Source organism: Seriola dumerili, unplaced genomic scaffold (genome assembly GCF_002260705.1).
Source record: "Seriola dumerili isolate Sdu_G_001 unplaced genomic scaffold, Sdu_1.0 BDQW01000242.1, whole genome shotgun sequence".
Lineage (NCBI taxonomy): Eukaryota > Metazoa > Chordata > Actinopteri > Carangiformes > Carangidae > Seriola > Seriola dumerili.
This window is the reverse complement of record NW_019174497.1, coordinates 3,420,943-3,445,816: the sequence shown is the minus strand read 5'-3', so window position 1 is coordinate 3,445,816 and position 24,874 is coordinate 3,420,943. Positions and strand designations below refer to the sequence as shown.

Here is a 24,874-nt window from a genome sequence, read left to right as displayed (position 1 = left end):
TGGCTGTCTCCCATCGTGTTATTTTTACACCCTCCTGTTCATGCCTTAATCGCTTGGCCTGGGGGAAAACCACTCCCTCACCGGATGAACTCTTAGGGCAGGGTTTATCTCATTAAATATGATGGAGACGTATGTAAAATACACCCTGTAGATTCCGATTGAAGCCCAGGGGAAAACATCTACTGAGCAATGATTTACTGGAATGACAAGCAGCAGTACTGTCCTAAGTAGATCTGTCGTTTCTGAATGTTTGGGTGACAGATAAAGAAACGTGAGGAGCACTGCCAACTGCATCTCTCCCATCATTTAGCAGTTCAGGCATGCCTATATAACATACTTATTGAATTGTAGTGCATCGTCTCTGCTTGGGTAATCTTGTGGAATGAATGGGCCTGCCAGATCCATTGATGTTCTTGAGTGGCATACTGCAGTATGTCTCTCGACAAGGCCCAGCTCAAGCGGATCTCTGCAATCATGAGCAACAGGTGGGCTTGGACGGCGTTCCCTCCACTGCAAACAATTTTGCTTTGAAACCCCTAAAGCCTGATCCAAGACAGGAAAAACTTCCCATTAGTGCTGCTTATTTTCTTTTCACGGACCACACACACAAGCACACACACACCATAACACACCAAAACATGCAAGCAAGGCGGCATTGCTTTGACTTTCATTCATTTCCTGGAGTCTTGACCAAATTTTAACCATAACCATGACATACCTAACCCCAACCATCACCTAAACCTTAACGGAATAGTTTTGGCATTTAGGGAAATGTGCTTATTGGCTTTCCGTCTGCAAGTTCTGGTGTAGAAGGTCGATAACATTCTCATGTCTGCCTGAAAAACATGAAGTTAAAGCCAACAGCTAGTTAGCTTATTTTAGCTGGAAACAAAGAGGAAAAGCTAGTCTGGCTCAGTCCAAAAGTAAGAAAATCCACCTCATCTGTAAAACTGACATAAAAGTGACAATTCTTCGGTTATATACTAGACTGTTTCTTGGCTGGAAGCATTAACTTCCTGGATTAAATAACTGCCGATTGCCTGGCAACTTGTCCCAACCAAGAAATAGTCAGAGACACAACAGCAAATAAGACATTGCATTGTTGTTTTTACACTTCAGGTGTTGTATGGATTAAACAAACAAGATAAAACAGGTTAATCAGAGATCTTAAGGTGCCAGTGGGCAGGTTTTGTCAGCTAACTAGTTTTCTACTAAGCTCACTAAACTAACTGGCTGCTGGCATTGGTCTAATGGATAGATATGAAAGTGGTATCAGTCTTCTCATCTAACTAGAAAGTAGAACAGAGTATTTCCCAAAATGTCAAACTATTATTTTAATCGAAAATCAAGTGTTTCATACGCTGTTTGTGTGAGACTGATTTTATGTGGACCCCAGGAAGATTAGCAACCACTGTAGCGGAAGTTAATGAGGATCCAAACAAAGAATAAAGAATAAAGAAAGTGTTGACCCTAAAATTAAACGTGTACCTTGTAGGAACCATCTTTTTGTTGAGGATAAATAACACATACATAGAAGTACCTTAGTGCTATAGATACTCCCCTCGCTCCAACTTTGTGTTTCTGCTGGAGGAAGAGCTACAGCTCCAGCTACAGCGGGCTCAAAGTTGTAATCAGAGCCCTGAGCCGTCCGCCCTGTGCTGGGACTCTGGAGTGGTTTGAGAGTGGGCCAGACATTCCTGAAGTGATCGCCGCCCAGACACCCAGCAGCAGCCAGTCAGCAACAAATTCCAGAATAGCAGCGCTGCCGCTAAAAATAGTCATCTGGACAGGAGAGCAATGGGGAGCTTGGTGCGTGGAGGGGGCCACTGGATGGAGGATGAATGATAGAGGAGTGGAAGCTAAGCAGGAAAAGAGGGTGGTTTATTCCATTCCATATCCAGTCACAATGTTATCACAGCAGCGCAGAGGAAAAGGAGTCCTGCAGGGATGTGAGTTAGGAACCTGTGTGAGTGCTTTCCGAGAGAGTGAGAAAGAAAGAAAGAGAACTTATAAAAATGTACACATGCGAGTGTGCTCATGGTTTTGTGTGTATGTGAATGTGCAAAAGCATGGAACGCGGCCTCTCAGACTGTTATTTCTAAAACAATGTGTCAGCTAACCGAGGGAACACACGCTCCACTGTACTCAGGACTTTCTTCAGGCCCGGCCCTCTGTTTATTTTTCCTGCAATGAACGGGCAGCTCGGTTTACAACAGCCACCCTAAACCTTCACTGTGGAACATCCTGCCTGCAACAGCAGCCAGATGCGCCAAGGCAGCACTAACCTCGCCAAATCCTCCGCCGCTTTTTGCTCAATTTGCAGAATATCCCCCTACTTTCTTCATATGAAGCCATTTTTTCTGAAGACAAAAGGAGTTGTAAACTGATTTGAAGCACATGTAAATTCTTCTACTTTCATGTCCCAAATCCCTCTGCGTGTGACGGTTTTTATCCGATGCAGCTCAAGAGGGATGCAAAGGGAGAGGCCCCTTTTCAAGTCTGCGCTTCAAGCTAAAAAAGAGAATAGCTTATATTCTCCAACATTATGCAGACTTCCATATCTGCAAGGCATAGAGTCGGGGTCATGCTAAAGGACCGGATGGGGTATTTGGGGAGGGGTCTGGGGAGGTTTGGCATTCTGAATGTGTAGTTGGGTATGCCGTCTCCATCAATAAACCCCCACCCTCCACCTCCAGGGGCAAACAGGCTCACCTTCTGCAGATGGAGGGAGGAGGGTAAAGGAGGGAACAGTTCAGAGGGTCTAGCAGCTGGACTTTATTTAAAGGTCAAAAAGTGAAACAGAAATTGTTCTGAGGACATAAAAAAATCCCTTTGAAACTCAGATCATATCAGTGTCAGGAGTTCAGCCATCGAAGTCTAAAAAGAAGTTTTCATTTTTTTCTCCGCAGCACCATCTGTATTGGCTTTCGCATATGACTGACAATTAATTACTGTAACCATTTCAATTGTTGCATAATTGCTCTTTGTCCCCAGCTTGTAGTATTATATCGCCTTTGACTTAGACAAGTGGAATTTGCATTAAAACAAAAAAGAGACCTGTGCTTGTTCCAAGGATAATTATCTTGCTCCTTTTGAGCAAACTTCCCAAAAGAAATAATGGCTTTAGACGATGATTGATGTAATTTTCTGTAGTTCACTGTCCGTGTGACAAAAATGAATATTGATGTATGAGGGATTTATAAATAGAAGGCTTAAATGCTGCTTTTATAGCTCAGACTAGCTTACAAAGGCCAATTTTAGACTTGGGATAACAGTTTCAATGTGTGATAGAGGAAACTTAAATCCTGGTCTGCACCATATTGTAGAAGTATTTGATGCTGTCTTCTTCCAAGGCCTGCAGACTGTGTCTGGCCAGCACGAGCTGGGGGTGCTGTCCTACTCATCAGTACCAAAGCCCCGAAAGACTGCAGAGCTTCCAGCCACCCACCCACTCCCCCTTGCAAAATGTGGATCAAATTAACCCAGCAGCAGCAGCGGCAGCAGCAGCAGCAGCAGCAGCAGCAATGTTCTCCCTCGACAATCAATTGACTCTCCAAGTCCTAAAAACAGACACTCTTGTTTCTTCCTCGAGCCAGACATGAACTGTGTTCTCTGCTCCATGTTGTCTGCTGCTGTTTGTTTGACTCTGTCAGTTTTCTAATGACAAAAAAATTGCTTTTCTCCAGAGAACAGGGGAGACTGTTCTTGTCTACATTTTTTTAGTAATTACCAGCAGGTGTGCTGGGTCCAAAAAAACAATACCATGCACTGAAGATGCAATATCAACACTTTTGTCACATAACTGCCCCGAGGATTTGTTTTAATATTTGCTCTATTTCCTGCTTTAGTCAGGTGAGCCACTACTTACCTGTTGGTTTTGGCATGTGTCACCTCATTAGGATTCAGAGTTATCCATCATGTAACTGGCAGCCCACTCCTGATTGGGATCGACCAATACTGTAGTTTCTTTTATTGGGACCGGCTGTCAATCAACCACTGAGTTTATTCCCAGAAAAACTGAGTCTGTCTATGTATGCATGAACACAGGCTCTTTTCTTGTATGAGTATGAAAGCGCATGTATTCTTTAGACTTAAATTTTTAGCTCTAAAAGGTTTGTAGTTTTATTCTTTATGGAGCAACTGAGGTCAGTTGAATTCATTTTGGTACAATGGGCCGCAGTAGTGACCAGTAGTGTTTTCATGCTGGAAAAAGGGTCACAATTTCCACAGTGTCACAGTCATATAGTTGACATTTGTCATATTGAATGGTTACCGAACACCAAGGAGGCAGGTTTTAGTCTGAGAGAGGAAAAGAGACAGAGGAGGAAAGAGACAGAAGAGCAAAGTTGTCAAGCTGTCATGTTAAGTATGTTGGTTCATTTTCTGTCTGTTTATGTTCTAACCTAAATCAAATGAAACCAACGCCAAGCAGTTGGCAATGCAAGAGGGCGCCGGGCCGTAAAAGAAATGTCTTCATTCCCATAATCCACTTTGCAGCTCAGCCATACGCTCAGTTTGTTTAAATTGTTATATTTTTTGCCACAGTATGACTGATTCCATCTCACTCCTCCCACATATGGCTCTGTCAAGCTCGCAAATAGATATTTGCATTAGCTTGCATGCATTTAAGACCTGGCTAAATCGTCCATAGGTTCATCCTGGTTCAGTTACCGGCTGGTCTGATTTCCTGAATCTGGCTTGTTTGTTGGTCTAATTCCTACATTTCTACTGCACTTTATTAGCATGTCACTCAAAAAATAGATAAAATGACAACCTTAAGACAACCAGTTCTCCTGACCAATGGAAGAGCAGGAGGTGAGCGCCTTTAATGTGTAGCCTACTAACCAGTGTGTGTGACCACTAATGAGCTTGACAGGATTGAATGTGAAGAATGAAATAAAAGTTGTGCCTCTAACCACATTTGGGCAGAAATATGATATGTTTGGAACATACCGAGCATAAGAAATGGACAGTGGAGAAGTGGATTATTCTGCAGAAGTGATTTGAAATCTTTCTATGGGTGTTTTGATTCATGTTTCCACTGTAAAAACTGGTTACTATTGGAATTCATTGTAACCGACATGGATTCAAGCAGCCCAGAACCACTGCGAGGAACAATGCTATTTTAGATCCACCTCTCAAGCCCGCAGAGAATGACTTTTTAATGCGTAAAAAATAGATTTTGGGTGGAGTATCACTTTAACATCTATCGAGTTAATTTAACTTTAACTGCAGCAGCTGAGGCTGTGTGGAAACATTGGCTAATTCCAGTGCCCAAAACTGGATCTTTCTCATTGGTAGTTCTGTCTTGCACAGACTGGCTGCCTATTTTAAACAGAGCACAAGGTTTGAACAAATCCAAACTGACTCAAAATGACCTGCGCTCTTTTAGAGTGGCATTTTGACTCCAAACTTTTGCTCCAGTTAATTAATGTAATTGATTATGTTAGAGTTAAGACACCACCATTGCAATGTGGATCAGCACTGCTGGCCTCCTTTATGCATCCATGTAGGTTTTTGGGTCACACATTTTTAAAAAAGGAAAAGAAATCAGGACATCTCTCCAATTATAGTTTGTTTCAGACGTGTCCTACTGCAAGAAGAAGAGCAGTGGATAAAGTAGAAGAAGTTCTGTCCCAACCTCTGGGACTGTTTGTTTATCCAATTCAACCACTGGATCAAACCAGAAATAACTTGTCCAAATAATAAGATTCATAGAGTGAGCATCTTCCAAGTTTAAATCGACCACTGGAAGTTAAGATGGAAATAAACGAAAAGGGAAGTGGCCAGTAGCATGTGAGAGACAGCAATCTTGGCCTAGTGGCCTATTTTTTGTGTAGGATGGGTTGTATGTAATGTCATAAACTTCCAAAGTGATCTCCACTGAGACTCATTTATGCCTATACGTACGTGAGTTTTTTCCTTTCTCACTTCAAGGGAGTGTCCTAATTAAAGTTTACAGTCACTCAACTTACAGAACTTATGATGCTCTAGAGTAAAAGGACAAAACAAAACATGTTACACATGCAACTTTCAAGAACCATTTATTTGAGTTGATACAGTACTACAGAGGCATTGTGTTGAGTAGAAATACACCCAAACGGATGAATTAAGACATTTTATAAGATTTGAGGAACTCTTATTGATTTGTTACTCTTAAAGATACACACTTTGAGCACCGCCTTCACAATGAGATGATACCACTCTGTTTTGAATGAACTTACGTGATATTTTTGTGTGCGTTACGTTCTGAACACAACACACCGTCCAAAGCAGGCCAAAGCATGAACATGGAGCACTCTGACAACAAATTAAATGGCTTGATCACCAATAAATACAAGTATAAAAACACATTGATAATAATTTTCATTATCAAAAGAAAAAAAAAAAAAAGATACCAAAGGCACGCAACTTAATCCACCTTGGCAGTCCAGGATCACCAACAGATAAAAAAAATAAAACCAAAAACTGTGGCAACAAAAGCCAACCATAGTAATGAGCCATAACCAAAATAATACTTAAATAACATAATAATACTAATTTATTATTATTGTCATAACAATATCCAGTCAAGTTTTCCTATGATTAGACTTTCTGCTAACTAACAGATATGCACCAGTTATTTCCAGTTTGGCAGAGTTAAAGTTTCATCATCAGATTCTTTCCATTGCTTTATTTCCTTTTTCTCCTGATGTTATTCCAGCAATTTTGGACTTTTGGATCTCCCATACTTTGGTAGAGGTTGAAATTCAATTTTTATAGGATCAGCAGTTAATATATTAGTACATATGTTTGCATTTTTCCCTATTCCAATTAATATTTGAATCTATAAAAGTTAGTTTTTGCCATTTTTGCGAGGTTGTTAATGGGCTTCTTTAACCCACAGGGGAACCAAAACATGTGTGTGTGTGGGGGGGGGCAATGAAATTACACCAATTTCAGATCAGATTTGCCTGTTCTTGGAGAGAAAATTTAATACTTCGAGGAAGGAAGTATCTTCTGCCATAACATAAAGCAATATAAAGTTTCTTATATTTTGGAAAATCAAAAACAGAAGCATAATAAAACAAAATACTAACATAGTATAATTTTCTCACTGTAAATCCAGTTGACAATAAAATGCAATACAAAAAGGCAGTAAAATGCAATATAATACGCAGCGGGTCTTTCATTTGAATCAATACCCAGGACCTTTCCTTCACACGAGCGGACCACTGAAAACATTCAACATGTGATCTTTTTCCTCGGGGTTCATCTACTGCATGGTTTTCCATCCACATCATTTGATATTTTGGATGATGTCAGTCACCGTTTCCCCACATTTTTTGCTGCTGTTGAAGAGTGTAACACACTTTCTAAGGCCATACACAAGAACACACAAGTCACACACTGACCCTCAAGACAAGCTGTATCAACAGCCTCCAGCATCTCAAATAAAAACCCGCATGGAGAAAAAAAAAATAAAACAGACGTGAGTTAAAGCCAATGTGGGGATGATTTCATTCACCATTGGGGATTCCCACGTCAAAGAAAAATCTGAAGGGCTCTCATTAGACCCTGACCTATCCATTCCCCTGAATCATGTCAAAAGCTTCACCACATCTTTGGTATAAAACAAAAACTTTCCATCTACTCGTTCTACTCACTTTCTTTACTTTCGCTAATCTACATTACAATACCTTCCAAAAAAATAAATCTAACTCCTCGACCTTTCCTGTGTTTTACAGGGAAGTCCTCTCTAAATCTCAGCACCGCTCCGTGCATCACTCTTTCACACTCTTCTTTTCCCTCTAGCTATAAATCTCTACGCGCTGCCTCTCTCTCTCTCTCTCTCTCTCTCTCTCTCTGTCTGTCTGTCTGTCTCTCTCTCTCTCTCTCACTCACAAATGAAAACAATAGCTGGCTAATTGTGCTTGGTTGAAATAATGGAGTAGTATACACAGCTGGAGGGCTCAGCACGGACCGCAGATCCCACCTGTGCTGAGTCGGGCTGGGGTTGATAGAGATCTCTAGCACCAACACGTCTCCGGCCGCTGTCTGAGGAATTTGCTGTGTCATCAGCAGGCTAAAACAAACCACCTTACTTAGCTCTTTTGAAGAGCTTTGGGTAAAATATTAACCGGTCTGACAATGGAAAACACCTTACTTGTCTTTGGTTAAAAAACAAAAGAAAGAGCCTATTTGATCAGATAGCCCCGTAAATGTGAAACAACAAGGCTAAAAGAGCCAGGCACATTCCAGGACTGTGAGGTGGTGTCTGCGCCATCTCCCTTCACTAAATGTCCCACTAGGTGAGTCCCTCCAGACCTCTGGTGCTGCCAGCAAATCTGTGCTCAACCAAGCCACCTAAACTGCTGACAAACCAAACTCTGGGCTTAAACACTGACAAAAGAACACAGAGGAGTTTTTTTTTTTTTTTTTTTTTTGCGAGGCTGCCTGTAGATGTTGGCATATCTGTGTGTGATTCTACTTGTGGAAAGAACGGGGTGGGGAGGAGGGAGACGAGACTGTTTGATCTCAACTGTCTCAGATTGACCTTTGAACCCCAAAACAAGTAAGGCTAGACAGCTGTGTGCTGGAGGCCCTGGGTCTCTCCACATTCACAAACAACATTAAAAAAAAAAAGCACAACTGGTGACAGGTTGGCCTGGCTTTTCCCTCCACTTTAAGGAAATGACATACATAATTTTTATTATGAATCAAAAAAGGCACTTCCTACATATTCCCTAGTATCATACACATATATAGGACATACGCTTTTATGAAGGTATAATTGCCTGCATGTTTTACATGTGCAGACGTAGTTATATATGCTGAGTATATATATGTTTCTCATCACTGAGCAACATAATTATATATGTCAGTTCCACACAAAGAGTTGGAGACAGGGAGCTTTGGACTCTTCCAGTAACAGCCAGCATCCACCAGTTTTGCAATTAAAACTAAAAGCTACAAAAAAATATTAATAAATAATCAGCAATGTCAGTTATTTTTGGAACAAGACCCTGGTTTGTTTCTTTTCTAAAAGGAAGTAAAGATCACAAAAGCATGTGCTCTGTGTGAGTTTTAAGGTGCTTTTGTAAACTCAAACTCAAAATGGGTGGTGTACAAGGAGAGCCAACCAGTCTCTGGTTGCTGCGTTTGTGATTCTAACTTGCCTTCTTGCTGAATATGTAAACATGTTGAACACAGCAAAGTCTATGGGCGGGCCAAGAAAGCAGAGTGGGTGGCATTCTCTCGTGCCAGCTCCTTCTCTCTCCTGTTCACAAAACCTTAACTGAATTTCCTCTGGCCGGAGAAGTGCACCTAAGTGTGTACATTTGTGTGTGTGTGTGTGTGCGCGCGCGTGCGTGCGTGTGTGTGCACGTAGATATATATATTTTCCATCAAGACTTCAGTCCCATTTGAAAAGCCGCAACTCCCAAAAAGGTGTATCCCAGTAACACACTGGTCGTTAATGCCACCCATATACATCTGTGCGCACACACACACGCACACAAACACACACACACACAGTCAGGTTTCATTCCCTCTGCTTCTTCTCTCTCTGCTACCCATGTGTTAGGTGAGGTTGCTGCTGATGTCCAGGGCTTGCTGGTACACCTGAGTCATGTCCTCCAGGTCCCCCAGCAAGGAGAAGCTGCCATTGTCCCCCGGGGAGCCTTTCGTTTTGGAGCCGCGGCTGAACTTGGGTCCCTGGAGCGGCGGGGCTGCCTGGAAGCCCTTGAAGTTGGCGAGCTGTAGCAGGTTTTCAGCCGAGACACACGCCCTGATGTTTGGGCGGAGGTGGGGGGTGGAGGGATGCCACTCGGCCCCGCTGAGGGAGCTGGGCGACAGGGACAGGTTGGAGCTGTCCTCCCCTACTATACTGGAGGGCCGACTCTGACTGCGGGACAGACCAGAGTCGGTCGATGGAGGAGCCTCACCAAGAGCTCCGGCCACTGCCGCCGCTGAGGGAGGCCCGCTGTAGGTGGAGTACTTGCCGTTTCGCTTCAAGATGCCTTTTCTCCCCATCACTCTCTTGGGCGGGGAGGTGGCTAGTAGAGACATACTGGCACCCCCTAAAAGCTCGGAGGACTCGCTGCGCTCCGGGGAGGAGTAGTACCCTGATTCCCGCTGTTGGTTGTTCTTCAAGATGCCTTTCTTTGGCAGAGAGGGCACCATCTTAGCTGGCGAGCCTCCTCCCAGAGCCGGCTCCTCTTCCTCTCGATCTGGACTTGAGGCCTCCTCTCCCCCTTCAGCTTGTTGCGGCAGCGGTGCCTGGCCCAACTCCACTTCCTCCAGACTGGCAGACTGCTGCTCCCCCGTGACCCTGGTCTTCAGGATCCCCTTGGGTCTCTTCAGACCTGGCTTGTCCTCCGCTCCACAGTGGGTCTGTTCTGCCTCCACATTTTCCTTCTTGGACTTTTTGGGCCTCTGGCGCAGCAGCTGGGGCATGGCGGCAGCTTTGGCTCCAGAACCACGTGGCTCAGTGCGGTTCTGCCAGTCGATGAAGCGGGCCAGCATGGGCGAGCCTCCGTGGTCTCGTTGGGTCTCGCAGTCACACACACTGTTCTTCCAGCCCCAGTTTACCCACCAGTGATTGGCTATGTCCTCCACTGTGGCCCGGCGCTCAGGGTTCACCATCAGCATCCAGCGGATCAGTCCACGGGCATCTGGCAGGAAAACAAAAAACTATTTGTGACATGTCTCATACTACACACCACTCGACATAAAAATGCGATTTGATAAAAGTATACTGTATGAAATTACACAGTACTGAATGGAGAGGTGGAGTGTGAGTGTGACACTGTAAGCACAACCAAAAAATAATGCATCCTTGATTATATAACACAACAAATGGCAGTGACATGTCATTCAGAACTGACAATGGCTTGAAAAACAAAACCATTTTCCAGTCGCTCTGTTCTTCAGGAAAAATTAACTTTAAAGGTAATCTTTAAATTCCACTTTTTACAATACAGTTTGGTTCCTAGTGACCTGGTATCTAACCACTTAGACAATGATTCATCAACAATGAATGAATATGGTTAAAAAAAGGGAGCACAAAGACAGGTTTGTAGCTGTGGTGATACTGAGTTTCTTTTTAATGTCTTTTAAATGGCATTGAGCATCATACATAATGGATTGTGCAGATTCTAGTATGTGTGTACATTCAGTGCAGCCTGATCCATATTCCATCCAACAGTCTATGGACCAACATCTCGAGTATTTTCTGGAATTTACATGAAAAGATCTGTATCCAATTTATAGAAAGTCAGGGGTCCATGGTTCCTCGCTGACCTCATCTACAGTCCAGCTGAAGTCGATTTGCCGAGTATAGTTTATGATATTGTTTTGTAAAGGGCGGGTGTGTCTTCCTATCACGGCAAAAAACACAGAGGCAAAGGTTCCTGCAGTACCTGAGGACTGAGTGGGCTCCTTGTACTCGCCGTTGCTAATTTGGCGAATGAGGTTCTTGTGGTCTCCCCCATCGAATGGCATGGTCCCATAGACCAGGGTATACAACAGCACCCCCAGAGCCCAGCTGTCCACCTGGTGAAAATGAAAACCCGGTCATAAGCCAGTTCATTCAGTCATATGCAGAACACACACTTGCCACTTCATGAGATGTGTATATACATACAGCAAACAATACAAAAGGTCAGGTGTGTTAGATCTGGAGTTAAACAATAAAAATTCAGCATTCCCAGGCCTGTTTTGATTTGTGATAGACTGCATTAAAAGGACCTTTGAGTAATATCCTTGAGTTTACTTTGACATTAATAAGCACTCCAATCACTTTTTCACACTAACATCACACAACATCTCTGTTAAAGAGACAAATGACAAACGCCAGTACTCTGAAGGGAAATGGTCTGTTTCCACAAAGATAACCCCCGATGTGGCTTTCTAAGTAAGCTGTTACATAACACTTTGTGTCTGGGGCATAAGGAGGTGCAGAGCCACAGGGGAGAGTGGTGGGAGTGGAAGAGTGTAATGAGTCCAGCAGAGATGGCAGAGTCGTGATATCCTGAGCCCCTGAAGACTTACTGGAGACACGCTGCCAGTCAGTGATCTCCAGATGACCTGTGTGTGTGTGTGTGTGTGTGTGTGTGTGTGCATATGCAAGTGTGACAGAGAGGGAAATGTAATGTGCGTGTGTGTCTGTGTTGACTGTGGATAGGGGAGGATGAGATGTCCTGAGGAATGAGCTTCTGATGGTTGTAGCTGAAGCTTTGAGACAAAGTCTAGGAAGAGGAAATCCGATAGAACCAGTTTAGGAACTGGTGTACTTCCTCTACAGCTCTGGAACCCACATCAAGAATGTTTCACTCTCCTGTTGCCATTGGTCCATTCCCGAGGGCGAGACAGGGCACGCACTATTGTTGTGTTCTATTTTTGTTGCCTGTGTTTGCTGTAATTTGTGGCCTCACCCCATCTGGGGTTCTGTAATTTCGATTGCAATCGGACTGCTGTAGTTTTTAGCACTCTCAAGTAAATTATAGTGAATTACACTAAATTGAACGGTTGGACTTGAATATCTAAAAATGCAACTTTTTTTTCCCCCTCTGCTGCTTTGTTTTATGGAACTGATGCAGTTTTAGAGACAACGCCCTTCAGAGTGCCTCTGGAATTGCCAGATAAGTGGCTTTAGGGAGACATTTTCACTCTCTCCTTCACCAAAACTATTTGACTTTGACCATGAGCGGCTTTTTGAGGCTGTGGAGCTCATTCCTATCCCATTAAGCTGAAAAGAAAGTGAGCAGAAACTATCCTCCAGTTCCTCACTTCAAAGGACCCAGATACTGCAGGAAGGGGAGGACTGGGGAGGGATGCAGACAGTATCAGAGCTGACCTACTGTGGAGTTTCAAGAGAGACCTCCCTTTGACTGGAAACTAATAGTAATCCCATCAAAGAAGCAGAAAATAAAGCCTCCTCACTACTTTGTGTACGGCCTTATGCGAAGATGATAATCACAAGTGAGATAACAATGATAAAAGCTATATAAGGTGAGGTACAGGAAGGGTTATACCAAGATAACAACCAGAGAGGACAATACTGATGATGACTGATATAGAAAAAGGAAATCCTTTCCTGGAAATTAAATTCACACAAACAGCTGGGGTTTTAGTCATTGTCATTGTTTGGTTCACTGGTCCTCACCTCTGGGCCACGGTACGGTCTCCCATTGACGATTTCTGGTGAAGCGTAGAGCGGACTGCCACAGAAGGTTTGCAGCAGCTTGTCCTTGTGGTAGAGGTTTGACAGCCCGAAGTCAGCAATCTGTGGAAACAGGGGTACGTGTGAATTTTACACTAGCCACGTGATTGTTAATCTCTCGTACAAAGTTCATTTGAGGTAAGGTATTACAGTCGGATGGGTAACGCATCACAGATCAAGGAGCAAACTTACCTTAATATTACAGTTTTCATCCAGTAGCACATTTTCCAGTTTCAGATCCCTGTGCACCACTCCATTCTGAAAGACAGGGAAAAAAATTGAGTCATGACTGATCTATCTATCAATGTATTATTCATGCGAGATGGATCCAAGTAATAAACAGTCCTTTGTATTAACAGATGATTTACTCTGACAATGCTAGCTTGAGGCTCTCAGGGGAAATCAAGGCAGCCTGTTGGTCTAGTACTCTTTAATTGGTCTTGTCCCTTCTGGGCTCTCTATGCTGACATCTGCTGTGATTTTCTTTTTTAAATCGACTCACATGTGTCATATAAACATGAGCCTGTAATTACCACCGTGTATGAATGATGTTCTCACAACATCTTTGGATTAAAAAGAAAACTATGCTGTTAATGCCTGGGTTTGAAAAAAAAAAAACAACCTAGGAATTAACATGTGGTATGCAGACAGACAGAACCCCAGCTCAGATGTGGAGGAGTGACTTCACCCATCACTCACCCCCCACCCAGGGTTGCGCTCTGCGTGGCATCTCCTATTGGTTATTGCCTGGTAGGGAGCTCGTGTTCACATGACCCTGATTGGTGGATACAATGAAGAAATGGTTGCTTGCTTGTTGTGTCAGTGACTCACACCACCCCACCCGGCGGGAGGTTGTGCATGGCAGTGATGATTCATCACTCATGGCTGTCTGGGACTCTCCTATCTGAGGAGAATGACATCATCCCTATCTTCCAGCTGGGAAGAGTATGGCAAGGGGGGAGCCCATCCAAACAAGCCCCGGGACCTTGTGGGTTTTGATGGGAGTTAGTGAGGTGTGGAACAGGGGTTGACATGGGTGTGGCTGGAGATAAATCTCTGGGGAAAAGCTTTGGGGGTATCTTGGGACGTCAATTTGTGTGCCAACAGATGAGGCCAGAATTAAGGCTTGTATAATGCACTATAGTGCACATGAGAGCGTTAGCCTGAATTAAACTGGCCTGTGTTCCATCTTCACTCAGAAACAGATGACTCCTCAACACCAGCACGCCAAGAAAAGCATACTGTGTAGGGCCTGCAGATTAACTGGCTATATGGCTGACTGTGGAGGTGCATGGTTAATGTTACAATAAGCCTGGAAAACAAAGTCTGGATGTGCATGAGAGGAGCAAAGAGAGATCTAAGGTGACCAGAAAATGAGTGTGCGTGTTTTTCCTCTCTGTATGGTATGGTATGGCTTTTCTCACCTTGTGGCAGTGGTGCACGGCGGAGACTATCTGTCTGAAGAAGTGTCGCGTCTCTCGCTCGCTAAGGCGCCGGCGCTCGCTGATGTAGTCATACAGCTCGCCCTTGCTGGCGTACTCCATCACGATCACAATCTTGTCCTTGTTCTCAAACACTGAGAAATGATAAGAAAACAATTGGAGTCTGTTAATATCTGCTTGCAGGAAAATATATCTATATTAACAAGAGGAGAGGAGGGAGGACAACTTCTAAAATCAATCCAGGTTCATTTCATCATGTTAAAATCACAAATGGACATTGTTATGTAAAATGCAGAGTAAAGCCCCCCCCCCACTTCAGTTTTGGAGCAGGAATCCAAATTCCAGAGGAGCACATTACATCTCTACACTTCTCCCAGGGTTACATCACCCAAACCCCACCTCATGTGTCTGGCTCCCTCACAACATTGCCGGGAGGGGCTGTTAACTCAATCAAGCCCACTCCTCCGAGACCAGAGCGAGTGGAGAGCAGTGAAAACAGAGAAGAAGAAAAAAAAACATGAACCAGGACAAGAAGAGTTCCACCACAGCGTCAAGCAATGCCCTGGACACATCCCATTTTGACTTTGCATCATGTCACCATATTTCACAACACACTCCCACATTCCTAACCACCGTGTGTGAGCATCCATCTGATGGGGAAACTATCACATAAATTACAACAACACTTTATTGCGGCAACACGGTGGAACTCCCCCTCTTTGCAGTAGGATTGGGCTCATTATCACTCAGAAAAAATAACACATTACTCATTAGTAATGAGCTAAGAACAACTTTTTATTTCAAGATTATCACTAAAACTCTCACGTGTTTCTGTGTGTGACTGAAAATGGAAACCAGCTACCACTGTTTGCTCTCCATCTTGTCAAAGTAGCGACAAGCTAGCTAGCATCTAAGCTATCTTATACACCTGACAGGCATTGACCTTAGATAGATAGATAGACAGATTGATAGATAGATAGATAGATAGACAGATACTTTATTTATCCCCTCGGGGAAATTCATGACATTACATTACATTACATGACCAAAACAAATGAATGGACAACAATTCCAGATAATTTAGCTTCAATCTGGCTTTCAGAAGCAACAGCAGAATGGTGAAGATATTTTTGTGTATAACAGTATCACTTGAATGAAAACGGCGATTTGCTACACATCTGGTGACCAGGGGTAAAGCAATGTTATTACAGTTGTATTACTGTAATGCATTTCTATCCAACTGCAGCTCACCAAACATATCATTCTGTGTCAGTATTTAGCCTCCTGGTGTATAATTTCAGCTTGGCAACTTACTTCTCTCCCAGCGCCTTGGCATGTAGGGAATGAAAATGGTTAGGCAGAGAGAGAAAGAGAAAATGAGGGAGAAAAAGACCAAGGGAATACTGAGGAGATGACAACAACAGAGTCAGCCATGTTGCTCCGTATTGTGTGGGTTGATTTTCCCACACAGCAGGGTCACCGGGGTGAGGGCCTCTGCTTTCTGCACCCTTGAGTGAGCACCTTCATAGTTTGTCACACTACTTTCCTCACCCTCCCCTCTCTCCCTTACCAGGGTCCTTTTAAAGATATAATCCTCTACAAAAACACACAGTTGCTGAGTGATGGTAATGCTCCCTTATTGTGACTGTCTGGCCGCTCGGGAAGTAACAGACGGGACATAAGCCAAGCACCCGGGAGGGCAGAGTGGATCCAGCCCTCTGATTGGTGGACGGAGTGGTGACCTGGGGTGACATTCGCAGTGATCCGTGGTGGGGTTGTGCTTGGAGAGCCAATTCTCAGCTTGCACTCCCATTTACCTTTGACCCCTGGTGTTGAAGTAATTACCTGGCTTACATAACTTGGGTTTGTTACAACCCGTTGGGTACGCCAGCCACCGCTACAGCCTCGCTGTCACTCACTGGGCTTTGTTTGCAGGTCAGACCTTCACATCTGACTAATTAGCACCTATTGTCCTATTGCCTGCACTGATGATAGGCTGCTGTTAAAAGCTTGCTTAGGGGCAAGAAGCAGAGTATAATTACAAAGTGTAATACAGAAGATTAGTGGACTAGTACTGATGCAGACAATAAAAAGGCAAACATTCATAACTGCATAGTTTTGAGGTTTGATGTATTTTAATGCTTTATTAATAGTTTTTTAGTCCTGAACTGGACTTAACTACCATTAAAACAGATCCTCAGACATTAACTTACTATCTAGGTGTGTGTCACCCTTAGAGAATGCAGTATAATGAGTACAATAAAAGTTGTGGCTCTTTATTCACAGCAGGGTGGTTGGTTTTATGTCTGCTCTAACTTTATATGTCCTCCTCAGTTCCCTTTTCACTCCTAAAGGAATAATACAACATTTTAGGGGAACACTTATTTGGTTTCTTACCATGAAATTAGATGAAAAAAAACCTGATAAAAACAATACAAGTTCTGGTTTTATAGAGCGTCATATGTCAGATTCCAGAAAGTTACATAGTTCAGCTAAGCTAACCAGCTGCTTGTGTCATATTTACTATGAAGACATCTTCTCATCTAATTCTAACTCTTAATTATTCCTTTAACTTTTCTCTGACTTATCGGGCTTAGTTCTACTAATCCATCTGTCTCTACAAACATGGACATGCCAGTAACATTTATGAATTTGTGCATTTACAGCATTCTTCGAGGTTGACTCTTTGTTTTAAAAGGGGGGCACTAGAGTACATAGTTATGCCTGAGGAGCGAAGACCAAAATCTGCTTTTAAATGCTCCGCACAGCATGCTGATGGATGCAGAATGTGAGGGAGTGGTAAGAATCAATCCTCACACACACATCTGGTTCAGCTTTGCTTCACACAAGGCAGTAGGCAGGGGCTGTTGAAGAGGGTGTTGCCGGATACACAAATCTCTGGGCCTCCTATATATCTCTAAAGCAAGGCTGGGTGGAGGCCAGGCCACAACAGTAAACACTGGGTTTGAGGAGAAACACTAAAGAGTGAGAGCAATGAGTCTGGTTGAGTATGGTGGTGGAGTACGCTGCTTATAAAGGACGGCAGCACACACAGGAACACTGTACAGGCTCCTCGGAGTTCATAAAGCTGGGTGTACTTTTAATCATTCTCCTACAAAACACATAAAACCCAGCTGCACTTGAGCCCTCCAGCTGACTCCTGGCGCGTTCCCATGACAAATAGCGATGTTTGTCACATATACACATTGCTGATAACGACCTGGGGACTTTGAAACTGAACAAAGGACAGTGGGTAAGCCAGTTTGGGCAGTGGCACACAACCGGTTGCCATTGTGCTAGGGTAGCTATCCTGAAAAGGGCATTGAAACTGTTGCTTTGTTGACACAGGCATAAAAATAGTCACGAGTCACAAATCATATGAAACCGACTCACACTGCAACGCCTTGTGACTTTAATTACCTGCACATAGGTCCAGACTACGTTATGAGACATGATTAATTGCAAGCAATATGTTGAAAAAGTTCGGTGGGAATTGTTCAGCCTTTCCACTCTATGTTTTCTTCCAGAAAGGTTAAGGTCATTCAAAAGGGCTCATATCAAAAAAGGAGTAAGTATGTGCTGTTAAAGCCTGACTTGAAGGCTTTGATATTTAGAGAGTTGCTTCCTGGGGTAGATATATGTTGACGTGGCTCCAGGGAGGGCTTAAGGCCTTTCCTCCTTCTGCATAGCACTGGACTGTAGTCAGACAGGGTGCAAGCCTGGGTGACTGGGGTCAATCCAGTGTCTCCCTTGCTATGCACACACACACACACACACATACACACACACACACACACACACACACACTCACAGGCACATACATAGATACAAATATACAAGAAGTTATGCAGACACACATATCTCCAAATACACACACACACACACACACACAGACACATAGACACACAGACACGCATACACACGCACACACACACACACACACACACACACACACACACACACACACACACACACACACACACACACGCACGCACGCACACACACATACAAAAAAAGTCTGGTTTCCAGCTGCAGTTGTCTCTAAGTATCAGCAGATGTCTGGCCCTGAGATCAAGACCAGAGAAGACAAGGGATGAGACCTCTTAGATGTGGGAGAGGCAATCCCTTAGAATACCACCCCTCTTATACACACAAACCTACATATGCACACACACACATGCGCGCGCACACACACACACACACACACACACACACACACACACACACACACACACACACACACACGTGTATTCAAAGCCATCCAGACTTTTACTGGCCCAGGCGGCCAGACGGAGCAGAGAAGATGAATAACATCCCAGAGCTGTAGTCCAGGTCTTATTATGACATCTGCATGTCATAACATGACAATCCTGAAGCTCAGCCACGAGTGCTTGAATGAGCTGAGGGAGGGGTGCGTTTTGGACATGTGTGTTTTTGTTTTTGAGGGTTCCAGTCAAACAAATGTGTACGATTTGTCATGTGTGTGCGCGTAATGACAGACGTGCAGCAGACCCTCACCTTCATATATAGAGATGATGTGCGGGTGGCGGAGGGATGACATGATCTCAATCTCTCGGCGGATGTGAACCATGTCCTGCTCATCCTTGATCTTCTCCTTCCGAATGGACTTGATAGCCACCTGGAAACAGAAGAAGACACATGATCAGATGACTTAGAGCGAAATAAAATGCAGATTTCAAAGTAAGAGATACCTGCTTAAAACACAAAGTCCTTGTTTTCACTTAAACTGGTCACATACATATATCAATTTAATTTGTGAAGTTAAATGAGCACAAAAAAAACTGTTAAATGATACTAGAGGACAACATATATCACATACATTATCTTATCAGTGAACTTTAAAATGTACATAAAGGATACCTTGTGATGTCTGTCTGTGTCTGTGTCTATTGCTTCATCTCTTTCTCTAATAAACTCTGTGTACTTCGTTCAACCTCATTTACCTCCCCCCTCTCAGGGGTCCTATAGAGCCTGTATAGAAACCTTTGACCTCATCGCCAAGCCTCGCTGACATGACAGCCCAATGAGTCAAGCAAGTAGAGGTATCATCTTAGTCTCACAATGTGTAATTTACTCAGCCTCCTCCTTTCTGCATGAAGCAAAATGAGGGAGAGAAAAAAACAACCGAGACACATGGTGCCATAATGGAGGCTTGTTTTGTACTCTTTTAGGGCCAGAGCCTACATTTAACCAGGCATTAGTCAGTTAGTGTTTGGGCTGGACCTGTGATCTGAGCCCACCTTTCTCTCAACGAGAGATCAGATAGACAAATTCACACGGGGGGTTTCCATAGCAACTGTCTACCTGAGTGCAGCTATTGTTAGAAAACAAGACTATAATTCTGCAGCCACGCGAGCACACAGGTGCTTTGTGCTAAATGCTAATGTCAGCATGTTCAGCAGGTATTATGTTTACCATTAATGTCTGTACTACATTTCATGGCAATCCTTCCACATGTCATTCAGAACCAGAAAAGTGCATCTCACGGTGACACAAGAGGAAGTAGGCCTCATCTTCTGGACCACACGGATGACTATACAGGATTTCATGACAATCCATTCAAATAGATATTTGAAGAGATATTTCAGTCTGCACCAAAGTGGTGGATTGACTGAATGATAGGCCAACACTGCAATCCACTGAGCCAGTGAGGACCATGAGTATCATGAAAAAGAGGTGAGCAAGGTGTTAAATGTTCATGATTTCTGGAGGAAGGAGGGGAGGCCTCTGACCTCAGAATGCTCCTCCATAAATCAGATGTCAGTATTAACATACACAGCTGTGTTTCCTCTACTGTCAAAAAGTCCTTGAGAGGACACTAAATCACTGACTGCTCTCTTATTTTTAGTCATTCTGATTAAGAGCAGTTAATGGCCTACTTTTGAAATAGCCCGAAAATGTAGCCTGCTGGGAGTTTCATGGCGAAATCAGATCATGAGAATGAGCAGGGGTTGCGGAAGCGATTCAGTCTACTTGCCTTGAAACGGGTCTGCTGCAGGAGATTCAACAAATACACTTGATTTGACAATTTTTCACTGTCATGGCAATGCCACCGGGGTAAGAGTCAACCGCAACTGGATGCATTCAAACCTCTAGCCTATACACTCCTTAAATGAGAGGTTAGCGGCCTTCTCCAAATAAACCCATGGAGAGTACACAGTCTAGCACATGTCACTATAATTGTAGCCTAAACATTCTGGATTGAGTCCTGGTTTTGCTTTGATCCGGCCTGTATAGAGTCTGTTCGCTCTAAATTCTGTTAGTTTAAACTTTTGTCCTCTCCTAGCTAAGCTGTGTTTTCTGAGGAGCCCAGCTTTATTCCATGCAGCAGAAACCACAGGCAGTAGCGAGTGCCAAGCTAATTACCGTGTACATCAATAAAAATAACCCCAAACCGGAATAGTTCCCTTCCAGAGCAAGCCTTGATTACATAGAATTTAAAGAAATGATACCATAATAAACAAGCGGGGGTCCAGGGGGTCCGCATGCTGTGTTCCTAATTGGTAAAAGTTGTTTGTCTTAACACTGTTGTTTTCCTTTACCTCATCAGAATCATTAATCTTATTACCGATCCCCAAAATGTGAGTAACCTTTTTGACTTTGGTATTTATCAGTGAAGCAGAATGTGAGTTGTCCTGCTTTTAATGCAGGAGTTCATTAATTTTCAATTTAAGCTACAACAGAGAGATGATGAAGAAAAGTTACATGCAAAGGCAAGTCAAATACATCTGTGTGACTGCTGCCTAAAACCAAAATGATCTTTGCTCCTAAAAGGATAGTAATCAATCTTTAACAGCCACAAACCTAATTCCACACTGTATGCTAGCTCATTGACTGAGCCAGCTCTCCCACATTGGGCTTGAGACACAGCCAGGTATCTCTTGTGTATCTCCTCATGTTCCCTTGCCCCGACCCCGATGTGGATCATTAAACAGGACTGCAGATCAGCCACTTGCCAGCTGGCCGGGCCGGCTGACACAGCTACGCTTGTCCTTAAGTGGATCCCTATTACTGTCACTCACAGTAAACAGGCGCCGCACTACTGCCCGCGCTGGCCCCTGCCAGGTATGGGGCCGGTCTTGTCTGCCCGCCCCCACACCCACCCCACCCGTCCACATCCCCCACCCTCTTGTTCGCAACAGGGCTTGTTTGAAGTGAAAGTCCACGTTTCGCTTCAGTGGAGCCTGACATCTTCCTGCACTTTCTCAGGCCATTAAAATAGATGAAGTATTCATCACAAGCTCACCCGTCCCTGCGTTTTCTAAAGATCATGATCATCTGTTGTGTTGACTGTGTGCTTGAGTCAGAGTTAGAGGGTGTGTGGAGGGGGAGAAGGGATGAGAAGTTTTCCAGAGAACTATATTCTTAAACACAGCCAGGAATCATAATACCTCATCAATGGCACCACATATAGCAGAGGAACGTCAGTGTTTTCGCCTCTCGCGCACCTCTCCAGTGAATCCATTGTTGAGGAATGATGTAATCTGGTGCTTTAAGCTCATATTAATATGACTGTGCAGCCCCTTTAACTGAGGCCGTGCCTCTCTTGTTATAGTGGTGGGCTTCCCTGTGTCTCTATGCTAACTGTCCACCCCCTCCTGTCTGTGATGGATCCCCCACACAGGATATTAACCTTCCCCTGCAATCTCATTTCCTGCTGGGGATGGCCTTTCATGTGTCACTGCCCATTTTAGGCCTGGCTGTCACCACAACCTTTTCACTATAGTCATCTAGACAGCAAATAATACATTAAGACACACACTGTCTCTTTGTATCTCTCTCACAAGTGTACAAACATGAAACACATCTTCTGGAGGCATGAACAAACACATGGGTCTGTGCATGTGTCACATATCCCCACTATGATCTCTATGATCAATTGCACTTCATATAATGTTGGGTTTCCACAAGGCTGCCAAGCAGTATAACATACGGCTTAGCATATTAAGGCAGACAGTCACTCAGTTCCACTTTCGTTGACACACTGAATGTGTGTGTACATCTAATCAATCTTCCTCAAGTGCCTTGAGTTTATTCCACACATGTCCAAACACAGGCACACACAAAACTTCCTCAGCCTGCGTCCTCACCGAGCTGTATTTCTGCTCTTCTCATTTGGTTCGTGGAACAAACCTGTAATCGGGACAAGGAGTCGCGATGATTGCATAACAGCCTCACCGCACCGCTGTATCTGCCATATGGACACAAGGGACTTCCTCTGGGTCAGGGGTCAAGCAAACTCTAGCGATGCAGTGCCAGACACACGTGGCCCGTGAGGTGGCCGGCAGTCATGCTCTGCTGGTACTCCATGTGCAGAGGCGCTGCTTCTCCAAGGACTCCCCTAACAAACTCCCACATGAAACATAGTGATCTGAGGACGTCCTATACTTTACTGCCCTTTTATTTTAGGTCTGAGCACTATGCATGGAGGAGTACTGCAGATAACAGGAGAATGGAAGGCATTAGGCTACTGAGTGCTGACCTACACAGCAGTATTTGTGTGTCTCTATATTTTGGGTGTTTGGCTAAGAGATTACTTTTAAACATCAGTCTAACAAGGTATGCTTTATTGCATGGTTTTAGAAACATTACAAATGTAAGCAAATGTAGACCTTGTATCAAACTCCTTCAGAAAAAAGTATCCAATGAATCATCTACAGCCAACTATTTGAGCCAGCTGGAGTTATCTGAGGGAAACAGTATCTCACTCTCACTCATGTCAAAATGAAACACTTTGACCTGTCCAGCATGCATACATTGTGCAATTTTACAGTGCTAGTGAAAGTAAAATACTTCACATTAGAGTTGCTGCCATGGCGATAATGAATAGAGAAACATAATAAAGAAAGGACAAGGTGCCCAGTGGGACAGGCCAAGAGAGAGTAAACACCACCGGGTTTATGGTCCCGCTATCAAGCATGGATTTGCCAGGAGCTATGAAACCACTAGGGGACATTGTTGACCTATACTAAGCCACCCCCCCACCCCCACCCCCGGCATCCTCCACTGATGGAAAGATCCTCATGTCCTGCCAGGATGGACACAGGGGTCAAATTTTGCCACACGTGGAAACATTTTGGAAAGATGTGCAGAACTGCAAGGACATAGCAGCAGATGGTGGGTTCACTGAGGCAGAGTATGCCAGTAACTTGTTTTTCATAAAGAAACAGAAAGTGCTGGGCTGACCCATGACCACACTCACACCCTCTCTGTCAAACACAAACAAAACCGAAAAGACAAACTCCAGGTCTACAGCACTCAAGAAATAGTGAACACAACATGTGAGTGGGCCCTTAGCAGTATGTTAACTGGTTTTCATGATGCTCACTGGGGTCACTGGAGTCAAATCAGTCAGTCAGTAGCCGGATTTGCTCTCCAGCATCCGGTCGTGTGCCCCTGCTTAGGACAAGGCGTGCGCAGCCACAACTCCCCGGCCCCATGGGGCTTTTTGAGCATGGGGGGAATTCCCAGCAGGGGAAGGAGGTGCACACGCCTCTGTTGTGTGCGGTGGCTACTACAAAAGTATGCATATAGCCTTATTAGAAGCACCAAAGCATCATAACAGACGTTCACAGTCGTTTAAAGAGCGTCTCAGAAGTGGCTCACCTCTCTGCCGGAGTGCCGCTCAATGGCCTTCTTGACTTTGCCATAGGTGCCTCTTCCCAGCGTCTCCAGCAGCTCGTAGCGGTGTTTCAGGTTATGCTTGTGGTGGTGTTTCTTCACGCCCGAGTTTCTTCGTCCATCACTGCTTGCCGGGAACTCTTCGGCTGAGCTGCCGGCAGGTAGTGGTGGAGACGGAGGTGGACGTGAGAGGTCACCCCCCGCCGGTTCGCCCGCTGAGGTTTGGCCTTTCTTGGCCTCGGGACAGGTTGCCCCGCGGTGGGGCGATAAATAAGGGGTTTCCATCTCACTAGGGAAGTGTTTCAACAACCTTCCCACTGTTAAATATTTCAAACTACCTACTTAAAACAAATTGATAATATAATACTTATAGGCCTAATAATAGTAATAATAAATAAATAAATTACAAGGAATAACGCGTAGCTTGCTAGTCATATTATAACATGTGGAAACTAACATTTCCAGATTGTCTTGATTGATCAGTTGGCTTTGATCAAAGCGAACAGAGATTTCTCCTCCTACCTATTCATGTTATTATCGATATATAATCAATCTACTAACAGATTAAGCACAAAAAGTCTAAAAG

The 24,874-nt window shown here is 44.0% G+C and overlaps 1 protein-coding gene across 1 annotated transcript; it reads right to left on the bottom strand.

The window, feature by feature from the left end:
* Positions 1-6,028: 6,028 nt before the first annotated feature.
* On the bottom strand, positions 6,029-24,588 carry nuak1 (NUAK family kinase 1). The gene is made up of 7 exons (XM_022756298.1): positions 24,274-24,588; positions 19,165-19,285; positions 14,629-14,780; positions 13,397-13,462; positions 13,148-13,267; positions 11,403-11,535; positions 6,029-10,655 (listed from the first exon to the last, which is right to left on the bottom strand). The coding sequence occupies exons 1-7, from the start codon at positions 24,571-24,573 to the stop codon at positions 9,562-9,564; spliced, it is 1,986 nt and encodes a 661-aa protein (XP_022612019.1). The 5' UTR covers positions 24,574-24,588; the 3' UTR covers positions 6,029-9,561.
* Between the last annotated feature and the right edge of the window lie 286 nt (positions 24,589-24,874).

Coding starts and splice junctions, on each gene's coding strand:
- nuak1 (XM_022756298.1), bottom strand. CDS start 24,573: ATGGAAACCCCTTATTTATCGCCCCACCGCGGGGCAACCTGTCCCGAG. Junction 14,781..19,164: donor CATCATCTCTATATATGAAG/GTGAGGGTCTGC, acceptor ATCATTTCTCAG/TGTTTGAGAACAAGGACAAG. Junction 11,536..13,147: donor GACCGTACCGTGGCCCAGAG/GTGAGGACCAGT, acceptor CATTTTCACCAG/GTGGACAGCTGGGCTCTGGG.